This window comes from Chaetodon auriga, chromosome 17 (genome assembly GCF_051107435.1).
Source record: "Chaetodon auriga isolate fChaAug3 chromosome 17, fChaAug3.hap1, whole genome shotgun sequence".
NCBI classification, from domain to species: Eukaryota; Metazoa; Chordata; class Actinopteri; order Chaetodontiformes; family Chaetodontidae; genus Chaetodon; species Chaetodon auriga.
Window position 1 is genome coordinate 20,775,916 of NC_135090.1, and position 13,071 is coordinate 20,788,986.

Sequence of the window (13,071 nt, forward strand, 5' to 3'; positions counted from 1 at the left end):
GTATGTGTTTCGGTGAAGTGTGTGTGCTTTAATCTCTGTAAACGCATGTTCTAATGTCTGCGGCAGGCTGTGTGAGAAATTGGATTTACCTCCTCGGTCTCAGAGGGACGGGGTCGCTGCTTGTTACCGACACTGAATAACAGAAAAATATTGATCAGGCCGGAGTCATTCATCGACGAATCCTGCCTTTAGTCTTTCCACGAAGCGCTCATCACTTTCTATCTTCTTCCTCATTCGGGGTTAATATCTCATTAACTGCTATTATCTCCACAGCGGTCACCAGGCAACAGCCAGCATGACAGCAGCTGACAACTCCCCATAGCCCACATCCCGCGGATCAGACAGGCAATGACCAGATTATTGGAAATCAATCCAGGGGAGTTACTGTTTCCCTGACCTCCCAAGCTTCATTTCCACTATTTATTGAGGAACGCTGGTCAAACGTCGACTATTGTGAGGTTTACACAGACGTCAATACACGCAGCGACAAGAGTCAATATGCAATGGGTATTATGATCGTGGTTAATTATTTTGAGGTTCATAAATCAGATGTTAGCTGGAAGCCATTTGGTGTCGGAAAAAAAGGAGATAGTTAGATGAATTGAAAAGATTTTACATGTTTTATTGACCTCCTGCAGTGGTTGTTTCCTTTTTGCTGATTGCAGCGTTTTGGATACAGTAAAACGTCAAGCAGAAATTAAAAAATATACTCTCAGATATTATCAGTTAATTTGGAATTAATTCATTTTAGACTACTGAGCTGCACAGAGATGACAGTGAACCGCAGGGGGTAGCAGTAGGTCTATATGTGAGGGGCTTTTCTTCCTTATCAGTCACTGGACAGTCCTGATCCTTATTTTCCACGGAGCAATAGAGGAAATATTATTTAACAGCCTACAGTTTGAGCTGAGCTGCACAACTTTACAGTCACAGTGTTCTGATGATCACACACTTCCTCCATAATAATACACATTTTTTTACTAATTATATATTTTAGGTGAGACAAGTCAACTTACATGTTACCCACTTTAACTTACTTGAAAACACATAAATGTCATCATCAAAAAGCAAATCAGATCCACCCATAATTATGACAATATACAAATGAAAATAGAGGGAAAGTAATTAGTTCCGTAGCCAAGCTCAGACTGCAGGCTGTTAAATGATATTTCCTCCGTTGTTAAGCTTCAGTACAGCAGAGCAGAGGTTAGATATTTGGATTTAATGCATGCTAACAGGCTTTATGTGTGAGTTGTCCTGCTCTTTATTTTCATGTACACAGTTTGAACTGCAGGACCTTACTGACAGCTTAGCTAAGGACAAGGCAAATTAAAGGAATTAGCAATTCAGTTAGCGATTAGCAAACGTTTCAACAGAAGCATTCAATGAATCTGTGAGTGAAACAGACTTGAATACCTTAATGAGGCTCATTTACATCATCTTTACGGTCCTGCTGAAGACTTGGTGGCGGAATTTAACGTCAACGGATGAACGACTCCATTATTTACAATTATATGTAGCTAACTTATGTCGACTACTAGCCTAGCATAGATAAGCTATTTCCGTTGTTGTTGTTATTGATAAATGTGCCCTGAGCTAGTGTTGCTCCGCTGCTGACACCTTGTGTATTCTGATGAGTTGATTAACAGTGAAGGTGATAAAACAGTTTTTATCTAACTAATGAATTTCAATAAAATTAGCGACCGTAACGGGCAAAAGTGGCTAACAAGCTAACGGCTAATTTAAATATTAATGAGCTGGCCGAAACTCACCTTCCGCACTTGTGATCAGCTGAACAGCCACACTGTCGAGAACTATGTTGCGGGGCGGAGGGATACCTTCTAATTAATACAAACGTTTGAGCTTACGTTGAGCTACAGTGTGCTCCCGTTTGTTTACAGCCGCACACCTTAAACCACCTTGTTTCACAGCGCGTTGGAAGAATAACGCAGTTATTATTGGGCCTATAGGCTACTCACCCATAATTAAAATCGAGTCGGCTTCGCCTGGCGCAGGCACGGAGCTGATGAGTTGCGGTAATGGCAGAGTGGCCGGCTGACCTTTGACCCTGAGGTCGAGCCGGCGGGGTCTGGCTCGAGGGGCCGCAGTGACAGACGCTCCCCGCAAATTGATGAAAAAGGCAATATAGTCTGTAATAAAACCAAGCAGCCGCCAAATAATCACATAATGGCTTCAGTGACAATAACTGCGCTTTGTTATACAGGTTTCATGTCCGAGTTTTCTGGAGATGTTTTTAGAACCACGCGTGGGATTAGAGCGTGTTTAAGAAGCCTGTGTTTACGTCTCAAGTGCATTGATTGTGTTTTCATAAAAGCTAATATATAATTCACCTTTGCTGCATGTTCGCGTGCTCTTCTCTTTCCGTTTTTCCGCAGACTGGTTTTGCAGGCCTCGACCGGCTTTGTTGAGAATTTCATGAATCAAAATAACAACCTGTGGGTCAAGATTAAAAATTATCTTCAATAATAAGATGCACAAAATTACAGCTAAACGTTTATTATTTCGGACAGGAAGCTGTACAGACTGTGGTATAAGCATCAGGGCGCACGTGGCCCTCCAGGTATGAAACTGTGGTTATTATTCATCAATTCAAATTAAAGTCAAACTGTTTGGGTTTGGATGGAAAATCGATAGATGACAAATGGACATTTAAAAGGAAATTTCAGACACTACGAGGAAATGTTCTTTTCCAGAGGTCAATCTTTGGTCTTTTAGGCTTCTCACAAAATAATATCAAAGTCCAAACAGTGATAATGACAATCATTTAAATGTATTTTCATTTATGCAAAAAAGGAAAATTAACAAATATCTAAATATCAGACAACGCGAATTAACCGACTTTCCTAATTGTTTAGCTTATACAGTCACATTTTTTAAATTTCTTTTACATAATTTATTCATGCATTTAATTTCGTTTACTTTCACTTTGGTGCTTTTATTAAATTATTTTCTCTCCGATTTTAAATATATTTCAGTGACAAATAATAAACCTCTTTTATGACGCGTTGGCAACAGGCCATTTACATTCGATGCATAAATCAAAACTTCACTGAAAGAAATACAAATACGCACAGAGTCAGTACATACTGTATGTATTATTGCTTTTTTACATTTATTTATATAAATTACAGCAAAAAAAATCACTTTCAGTGAATGTGGCTTATTTGCATATAAGCAAAAATATTGAAATTCATCATATAAACATGAAACTTCATGCTTTTTGTTTCAGTTTAATAAAAGTAGACTGAAATTTTGTATCCAAAACGAAAAATAATAACCTCATAAAAATAGGTTTTAGCAAACTGTGAAGAATTTTAAAATAAGAAAACCAAAGCTTTGGAGAAAAAGGCTCCACATTAGCTTTCTGTAATTCATCAAAAGGCTTCAGAAAGCAGAAGAACGTGTAAAAAAAAAAAAAAAAAAAAAAACTGCAGGAAATGTTCTGTAAATGTGCAGGTTCTGATTTGCATTGATCCACACGTTCGTCCAACATGAACCAGTAAAAAAAAAAAAAACAAAAAAAAACCTGCTGCAGATTTCTTCAACTGATCCACGTCAGCAAAGGCGCATTAATAAAGACGCAATTAGTGGTGATAAAACTGCTCTGACTGAAATAAAGCATTAGAATACCTGAGCTTTGGTGAGGTTTCTTCTCACTTTAATTCATAAATGATGGTTGATCCTCGTGGGTGAAAAGGTTTGCTGCAGGGACCAGAGGAGCAAACGGCCTGATGCAAACTCTGACGTCCAGTCATCTACAGACATGCTGATAATAAACTACATACATTCAGGCTACATGACATTTTTGGAGCTGAATTTTAAGTTTGAAACAATAATTAAGTGTGCGCAGACGTGCAAATGTGCATCGCAATGAACTGATTACAGCTTGTGCAATTCATTGATCGGGAATCGGGTGCGTTAGAGGGATCAATGGATCAAATAGGGCGCGTGTCTGTCTGCATGGAGGGTTCAGATGGGCCGCAGATTTTGGTCCGAGTGTGTTTACCCTCCGACTCAAGATCAGGGTGAAAATCCCATTGACCTGTGCGTGTACGCGCGCGTGCGTGTTCCCATCCTTGACCGATAGGATTTCCATTAATTTACCTGCAGCCTCGGAGTTTTGGGAGGAAAACCAAACATATGTCACGGATGGATCTCCGTCTGCAGGATGAGCCTCAGAAACACTGAGAGGGAGGAAAAAAAGGGCTTTTGTTTGATGTCAATTGCTGTCAAGTGTGAGCACGTGCGTGCGTGTGTGTTTTAAAGAGATAGAGCCTGGATCATAAAATAAAATGACAGGAGAGCTTGTATAAACCAGCAGAAATGGCCAAGTCTTATATTAGTGCAAGAAGAAAAGACCCCGGAAAGGAGAGGACATCACTTTGCTCCTCTCGCCCCCTCCCCGCTCGTCGCCCCTCCGGCCGCGTTCCCTTCAAAGCGCCCTCTCCCTCCTTTTAATTGATTTCTCATAATTAACTCAGTGTGTCCATCGATCTCCCTGCGACCGCCCAACACCGCCTCGAGATCGGCAACCTCATTATTTCCACGTTAACCCGAATAATCCCGAATAAATACTGACTACATTCAATAACAATTAGACTCAGACAGCACTAAATATCCCGTTTCCTTCAGGTGACCCGGCCTCCAGAGCTGGTTGCGCCGAAATGAGGACAAAACGCTTCTGAGGTGGTAAAAACACAAGAGAAATGGACGATTTTGCAGAGGAAGTGCTTCAATCCCGATACTTGATAAATGCAGCTTCTTCAAAATTCGGCAAATTCTGCTTTGACTTTGAACTTCCTCATGTTCTCTGCAGAATGACAGAGCCACGATATTTAAAGAGGCTGAAAACGGAGCGTCAGTCTTGACTCGGTGTGAGCTCAGTCTGCAGCCTACACTCACACGTGGTTCACTTCTCCATCATTTAATCAATTAGCCTAATTAAATCCCCTTACGCACCCGCTCAGCCAATTAAAAGGCCTGCTGTGCACATCAGTCACCGTGACTCTGGTCAGGGTGTGAAATGTCAAGCTGCAGCGTCTCTCCGCCACGTTCAGCAGCTTTGGTAACAGGGGAGGAGGAGGTCAAACAAGCCTGCAGGCAGCGGTTCAGCTCCGACTCCTGCTTCCCTCTGCCTTCACGTTCTCCTCCGGAAAAACACAAATGAAGGAGATTTCTCCTTATTTTCCACGTAAAATAAACACGTCTGCACCATCAGCTCAGTGTGTGTGTGGGAAGCATTGCATGGAAATCAGTCTGAGCGTGAAGGGAAAGTTAAACATGAGCGTGAACTTTCACCCTTTTCTGCTCGTTTGCAGGATTTGCTTTCTGACCTTCTAGATAACAAGGAGCCAAGAGCCAAAATCCTACATTTCTTAGTTGTTGTGTGACCTAGATTTTAACTTTTATGTAGATTTCAGATTAAAATGTAAGCGTTTTGAACAAACACACATTCATATCAGCACCAAATGAATGTGTTGTCCTCGATTAATAAAGCAAAGTTCATTCTGTGAAACTGTTTTCAAGGCCTCAACAAAAGGTCCACTAGTAGCTGCTCTGGAGCTTCTGATTACAAAATCCTCCTCAGGAGATGGAGCTTACCCAGTTTAATAAATCAAAAATTGACTCACTCAGAGAATAAAAGTTCAGTTTGTTGAGTAGAAACTCCCTAAACTGGAATCAAACTTGGAAAAATATGTGTTGTATTTCTGCTGAGCGAGTTGAGAGGAGAACAAAACTGTCTTATGTTTTAAAAAGCACAGAGTAAAAGTGAATTTTGTGGAGAACATGAGGACATTGGAGAGGACGGAGGAGAAAAATGTCCAGAAGAAGAACAGAACAGACAGATCAGGTCAAGAAAAACAGAAGAAATGACATGAAACTTGACAGAAATAGAACAAAGCAGAGCAGAGAAGAGTGTAATTGAAGAAGAGATAATAGAGAGAATAGAGTAGGGGCCAGGAAGGATGGGAACAGAAAGAGGGTGAGTGGGGAAGGGGGGAGGCGGGTGATGGTGTTGGTCACGGGGGTTAAAAGAAGGGGGCGTCTAAAGCTTGTGAATTAAACGCTGTGAGGCCCCGTGTCCTCGGCACGTGCACCGGGCCCCGAGAATAAAAGGAGCTCCGGCCCATCTGGCTTTTTAGAGGCAGGAAGAAAGGGGAGAGAGAGAGGGAGGCCGGGAGACACGGACAGAAAGCAGGTGAGGGAGAAAAAGAGCGAGAGAAAGAGGGTCCTGCGTGGCTGCGTGGAGGGAGCGTGACATTAACACAGCCAAGCGCTCAGGCCGCTCGGTTCCCTCCGGGGGTCACCCACGGTAAAAATACAGGCTCTCATTGTACCGTCAGGTGCTTTCTGAGCTGAAAGGGTCGGGGCGAGGGCGAGGCAGGTGAGGAGGGGGAGAAAACGCAAGAACGAGAGGAAGAGGATGTCAAAGAGGAGGAGAGGAAGAAGAGGGGAGGCCAAAGCGGATCAGGAAAAAAATGTAGAGAAGTCAGAGAAAAGTGAAAGATGTTTGTTTGTGTGTGGAAAAAAAAATCAGAAATCAATGTAATGAACTGCACAGTGTCAAATGGTCTGTGTGTGTGTGTGTGTGTGTGTGTGAGGGCAGGGAGGTATTCAGAAGCAGCGTCGATAAAACACACTCACCTTTAATCTATATGTGTCCTTCAGAAGATTTTTCTATACCTTCACAGCCTCACACACACACACCCCTTACCTCTCCTGCACTCGGCATCTTAGCTGTTTCCATGACAACGGAGTTGAGACTGCAACCAGAAAAGGGGGGCCTGTGTGTGTGTGTGTGTGTGTGTGTGTGTGTGTGTGTGTGTGTGTGGACGGCAGCAGCAGCAGGTGATGAGCTCAGCTCATGGCAGACTGTGCTTCAGCATCCGGGAGAGCCGTTTCTTTACCGTCCAATAAAAGTTATATTAAGGTCACAGAAAAAGGAAAAAAACAAAACAAACAAGCATCATTAGAGCAGAAAAGAGGGCGCGAGGAGCGAGGGGAAGCAAGCCGAGGGTTTCTGTGGCTCAGCTTCAAACGTCATTTAAGGAAATTAACGCTGAAACACACATTCAACACACGCTGGAGGCAGAGGAGACCCAGCGGGGTCAGGGCGTGACCTCCACGAAGGCCGCAAGCCGAGGCGTTGGTCCACCTGAAGCTGCAGCTTTGACCTCTATGCAGGCCACAGACAGAGCCTGGACTGAAGGAGTAAGGATGGACGACGTCATGCAAAGACACACAAGAACAGACGATCTGGATCGAACACTCCGATGAAGGCCTGATGTGACGAGACGCAGGATGAGTCTACAGTTCTTTGAATGCCTGAGCATACTGATGGAGGGTGGAATGAGGAAAGAACAGGGACGACAGGAAGTGACGTCACTCAAGCCTGCAGCTCAAGTTTTTTTTCTGCAGCGAGTCTCATGTTTCATTTGGTCATATCCCTCCTGTCATAAAGACTCGTGTTTTTCCAAAGAGGCCGTTCAATAAAAATATTTATAGCCTGATTTTTGTTAATATTTCTGTGTGAACGAGCATCAGCGCTCGTTTCCACCAGCAGCCGCGACCAGAAGGCTCGATCCGACGTGATTTACCTGGAAGTGAAATTAATATATTTAAACACGACAACATTCTGCAGCTGTTACTTCCTGTCTGCTCCTTTGAGGAGGAGCTTTTTCTTTTTAAACCGACGTAAATGTACAAGAAGTGAGTGGATCCCAAGCTTCATCACGCCTCTGTGTCAATAGTTCCTCCTCCCTTCGCTCCATGTGGGCAGAAACTTCCCGTCAACACGCTGGGACGTCAAAAACGAAATGAGACCCGGAAAAGCGGAGCAGAAGTCCAGGACCACGACCTGACCATTAACAGAGGAGCACTTTGAAGGGTCAGCCGTAGATCAGGATCCGGGGGCTCATATGGGGAAGGTGGAGATCTCTATAGAAGAGGAGTGGGTGCTGAGGGTCGTCCATCGTTACGATCTGAGGTGCGTAAACACGGCAGCCTGAGCGAGGGTCTGGGACACCCCCGTCATCCTCCTCAGGGCTCTGTGGATGTGTTCACGGCTGCTCGGTGACCTTACGACCATTTAAAATGTGTCTATCGCTGCTTCGGAGGAAAAACAGGCCACGAAGAGCGCAACAGTGACGCATCTTTTATTACCTTCGCACTTCCTGGAAGCGTGACGCTGCCGGGAAGTCCAGATGTTTAACTCTCGTGCATTCAAAACTCTCACTTTTGGCAGCTTTGTTCTGAATGGTTTCATTGTTATCTCCATGCAGGGTTTTGCTCAGGCGGCTGCGGGCGGAGGGCTTCGGGCGCCACCGTGTGGCCAAACGGCCGAACTGCGGCTGTTTGTCCAAAAGCGTCCAGGAGCGCCTGTCCAGCCGTGTCCTCATGTTCCTCCTCCTCATCCTCAGTGTGACTGTCATCAGGTAAACCCACTCACTTATTGTTCAGTGGTCACGTTTTAACAGACTGAGCTGATTCATTCATTAAATTAATTAAAAAAGATCCACATCCTAAAAAAAACCAAAAAAAACCCCACACAAATTACTTTGTCCATTAGTCAGTTCATTGTTTGGTCTGTAATAGAGTAAAAAAAAAAAAAAAAAAAAGCCTGTTACAGAGTGGGCTGACATTCGAACAGTGTCTCCAGTGTCTCATCACAGAAAACAGAGAAACATCAGCAAATCTTCACATTTCAGAAGCTGTTTGAAAAATGTCGTCAGCTCTCAGTTATGAGGCTCGGATGACAAACCAACTGAAGGACTCATCGCTCCAGCTTTACTGCTTCCCCCCGTCGGGTGTTCTGTGTGGTTTTACACCATGAACCTGCAGACTGGCGTTATTCCCCATAATGAAGCCAGTTAAACTGGATTCGCTGGTTTTATGTGACTGAATTAACGCACGTTTCCTTTTCTCTTCTTGACAGTTTGATCATTTTGGATGAACTTTTAACATGCGAACGTCGCCCGGATGGTGAGTAGGTCTGCAGTGGATGAAGATGATCTGAATAAAATGATTCATTTTCAAACTGGATGCAAACACACGTCCACGTCTTCTCCTCGTCCTGCAGAACGTTCTACGTGGCTGTTCGGTCATTTCCACCCCGGGCAGAGGGGAGCCGTTCTCCTCCTGGCGCTTGGTGAGCCTTTGTTTCGTGCAGTTTAAACGTGGATTTGTATTCACGTCCTGCCACAAAGTTCTCCTAAACACACGCAGAGCAAACACCAACAGCAGCACTGAAATGTGTCTGAATCAGTCACACAGATGCAGCCGTCCAAGCTGCACAGGGACTGTTTGATAACCCTGCAGTGGTAATGCAGGATATTGGAGGGGAAGGGGCTGGGGGTCTGCAGCGCTCAGAGATTGGCTTTGCACGGACGCCTTGTGACTTTAAGATCCTATTTGGTCCACTGGCTTAAAATCTAAAAAAATGAAATCTTGGTACTAAGGTGCTTTTGACCAGATAAGTCAAGCTGGATGTGAATTTGTATTCTGAACCACAGGCTGGCAACATTTTTCACTTCTCTAAACACCGAAGCGTCCTCTGCTGCATCTAACAGCAGTGAACACACGTCGAGAAGCGGCAGGAGCACGGGGTGGACACAATACCGTGAACACCTGCGCAGCCCAGTCCAGTCAAATGCACCGTAATTTGACCTTTGTGAAGCTTTTAAAGTGTGTTTTTGGATGAAAACGTGGCAGGTTTTGTTCAGCTTCATGTGTTTTTGATGCCACTGTTTGAGGAATTGTCAGGCTTTTATTGTGTTCAAGGGAATTTGTCTTTCTGTGTTTGGAGTCTTATTTTTTACACCTCCAAATTTCTCACACACGTCTCTTTAATCTCAACAAATGCAAACATATTTAGTGTAAGAGTATGAACGAGGTGAAAAGGTCGTTTTTGTGTTTAATCTCATCACATTGTTCTGCCTTTAAACTGCATTGATGCGGCGGCGGCACAAGGTCAGAGAATCTCACCCTGCTTTTCTTCTTTGTGTGTCTCCCCGGCAGTTGCCGTCCTAGCGGCCGGCGTGCTTGCGAAGAAGGCGACGATGAGGAGAGAAGAAGTGCAAACAGTCTCAGCTCTCGTCCAGCAGGTTTAATTAAACACAATGTGACTGTAAACAGGAGGATCGCTCTGCCGTGAAAACAGGCCTTTCTGTGTGTTCAGCTCGTCTGCTGCACGACAGATAAACCAGGTCAAAACGGACTGGAGCGCCAACAGAATGCACCTTTAGATCCTTCATTTACACTTCACCGACACCTTTAATGATGCTTCTATGTGACACTTCCGTCAGTATTAATCCTGCTCTTCCATAATGTGTGTGTTCTTCTTTCATTTGGGATTTTTCCACAATAACAGATTCTCAGGCCTTTTCTTTTTTCAGCTTTTCAAATGAACGTCTGTTAAGCACAATACTATTTTCTTGGTGTATTACTCTTAATCTGCTAACTTACAGTAAATACACTCACTGTTCTCTATGAAGTTACACATGAAAACTGTGTTTTGCACACTGCTTGTTATATTAGTGAGGTACAGTAAATAAAGTCGACATATTCAAAGAAAAAAAAATCAATTCCAGTTAAGAGTGAAAACTGAAAATGCATTAAAAAAAAAAAGTTTACATTTTTTTTTTTAACAAGTTTTACAAACGGTGAGCGAGAGGAGCAAAGATCAAACCACATCAGTTAAAAATGAAATGGAATCAACATGTTTGGGCTGTTTTACTTTTTTTTTTTTTTTCAGTTTTTCAATAAATTTCGGTGTGTGTGTGTGTGTGTGTGTGTGTGTGTGTGTGTGTGTGTGTGTGTGTGAATGTGTGTGTATGAAATCTGTCGACAGGAGACGTGAAACCATCTAATGTAACAGTGAGGAAAGCTGCACAGAGCTCTTCTTCTACATTAAATGTTCTACGTTTTGATTCAAGTCTTCATTGATTTTGCTGTTTATTTGTTTTCTAAGACGACGACGACGATGATGATGATGATGATGATAATGATGATGGTGTGTGTGTGTGTGCTGTCAAAACACGGACAGATAAAGATAAAGATGAAGATTGGCGGATGTCTTTGTTGTGCTCGTGTCACGGGGATCCTCGCGCCGTGGACTCTGGATGGAGGTGATGCTGAACTGGTTCACGTGTTGTTGCGACAGACAGAAGAAGAAGAGACGCAGATGGAGGCAGAGAGAGAGAGAGACCGCCACCACACACACCACCATTCATTATTAACACACCCAATATAGCTGGACTGGACACCTCTCTCTCCTCCACCCGCCTGCCCCCTCCCTCCCTATTAACACACACACACACACACACGCACACACACACTAACACGTATATATATATATACAGGGAGAAAACGAGAGCCCTCCAGGACCCTCCCCCTGACCCTGCGACCTAGGCGCCATGGCAACCCTCTGACCCATCCTGCTGTTGCTGTGGTAACAACCTTGGAGCATGTCTGACCACTGCCCCCCCTCCAACACACACACACACGCACGCACTCTCCCTTTAGCCTACAGCCGCCCCCCCTCCTCCTGCTCCACGCCGAGCCGAGGCAAACCGATCGATATTCTATCACACAGAACAGTGGAGCGAGAGAGAGGAGGCCACGGGCCAGCCAGATTACTGGGAGGAGGGGGGAGGGAGGGGGAGGGTGGAGGGGGGGTTAGTGGTTGACAAAAAGAGAGCCTGTGTGTGTGTGTGTGTGTGTGTGTGTGTGTGTGTGTGTGTGAGTGAGTGTCAGAGGAAACGAAAAGGGTTTTAGGGAAGGTAGGAGATGTGTGTGTGTTGGGGAGGTGTGCAAAAAGGGGTTTTAGCGTGCGGGTGTAATCGGGTAGGAGATTGAGGGAAGATGTGTGTGCGTGTGTGTGTGTGTGTGTGTGTGTGTGATTTGGAAGAAAGAGGTGGTAGTAGGAGGGGGCTGAGAGTGTAAGTGGGTAGAAGATTGAGAGAAGGTGTGTGTGTGTGTGTGTGTGTGTGTGTGTGTGTGTCAGAGGAAAGGTGTTTTAAGTGTGGTTGTTATTGTGGATAAGAAAGAGAGGTGTGTGTGTGTGTGTGTGTGTGTGTGTGTGTGTGTGTGTGTGTGTGTGTGCGTGTGTGTGCATCATTATGAGTCGAGTGGAGCTGCAGCGCTATAAGGCATCTCCTCTCTTTTTATTCCAACAGACATTTGTTTGTGGATCCCTGCTTCTGTGTGTGTGTGTGTGTGTGTGTGTGTCCTTATGAATTGAATACTTTTATCCGAGTGTCACACACCTGAGGGTGCCCAGCCCACGAGGGCTTACAGGACCTTACTTACATGTCATACAGAGGCGAGAGAGAACAAAAAGAGGACAGCAGCAGAACAGGAGGACCACGGATCGGTCTAAAGACTGGAACCTCACACACATGGATCGGTCTAAAGACTGGAACCTCACACACACGGATCAGTCTAAAGACTGGAACCTCACACACATGGATCGGTCTAAAGACTGGAACCTCACACACACGGATCGGTCTAAAGACCGGAACCTTAAACACACGGACGCGCTGATGCTGACAGAAACTGAAGCCAAACGCCTTGTTTGTGAAGATCTACTGTGTTTTGACTTGATTCCTAAATGTCAAACGTTCAGATCCTTTACTCGAGTAAAAGAAGCACAACAATGAAATAATATTAAATAATCGTGTCTAAAATCTTACTTCAGTAAAAGTATGTACTCGCAGTAAAAAGGGTAAAGCTTTAGATTCCAGCCACATTATTCTTTAATTATATGTAGTTTAAAGAGCATCAGTAAAATGATTCAGGTGTGTGCAGTAAATGTAAAAACAAGGGCAGAAGACAAAGGTTACAGAATAAACTGTCAATAATTCAATTATATATAATTTCTTTTTAAATGAAACGTTTACAAAAAAGTTGTGAAGTGTATTAAATATGGAGTACTTATTAATATAATTATTTATGTTTTTAACTTTTTAAAATTTATTTTCATTGCTGGACAATAAAACATTTGGCTTTGAGAAAAAGGTGTATTTTTTTATAATTCTCAAATAGTTTGTA

General features: G+C 43.8%; 1 protein-coding gene across 1 annotated transcript; it reads left to right on the forward strand.

Moving 5' to 3' along the window:
- The first annotated feature begins 7,708 nt into the window (after nt 1–7,708).
- Nucleotides 7,709–10,959, forward strand: LOC143335584 (uncharacterized). The gene is made up of 5 exons (XM_076755125.1): nt 7,709–8,008; nt 8,304–8,456; nt 8,957–9,003; nt 9,101–9,169; nt 10,039–10,959. Exons 1-5 carry the CDS (start codon nt 7,941–7,943, stop codon nt 10,128–10,130), a joined length of 429 nt encoding a protein of 142 aa, XP_076611240.1. The 5' UTR covers nt 7,709–7,940; the 3' UTR covers nt 10,131–10,959.
- Nucleotides 10,960–13,071: the final 2,112 nt, after the last annotated feature.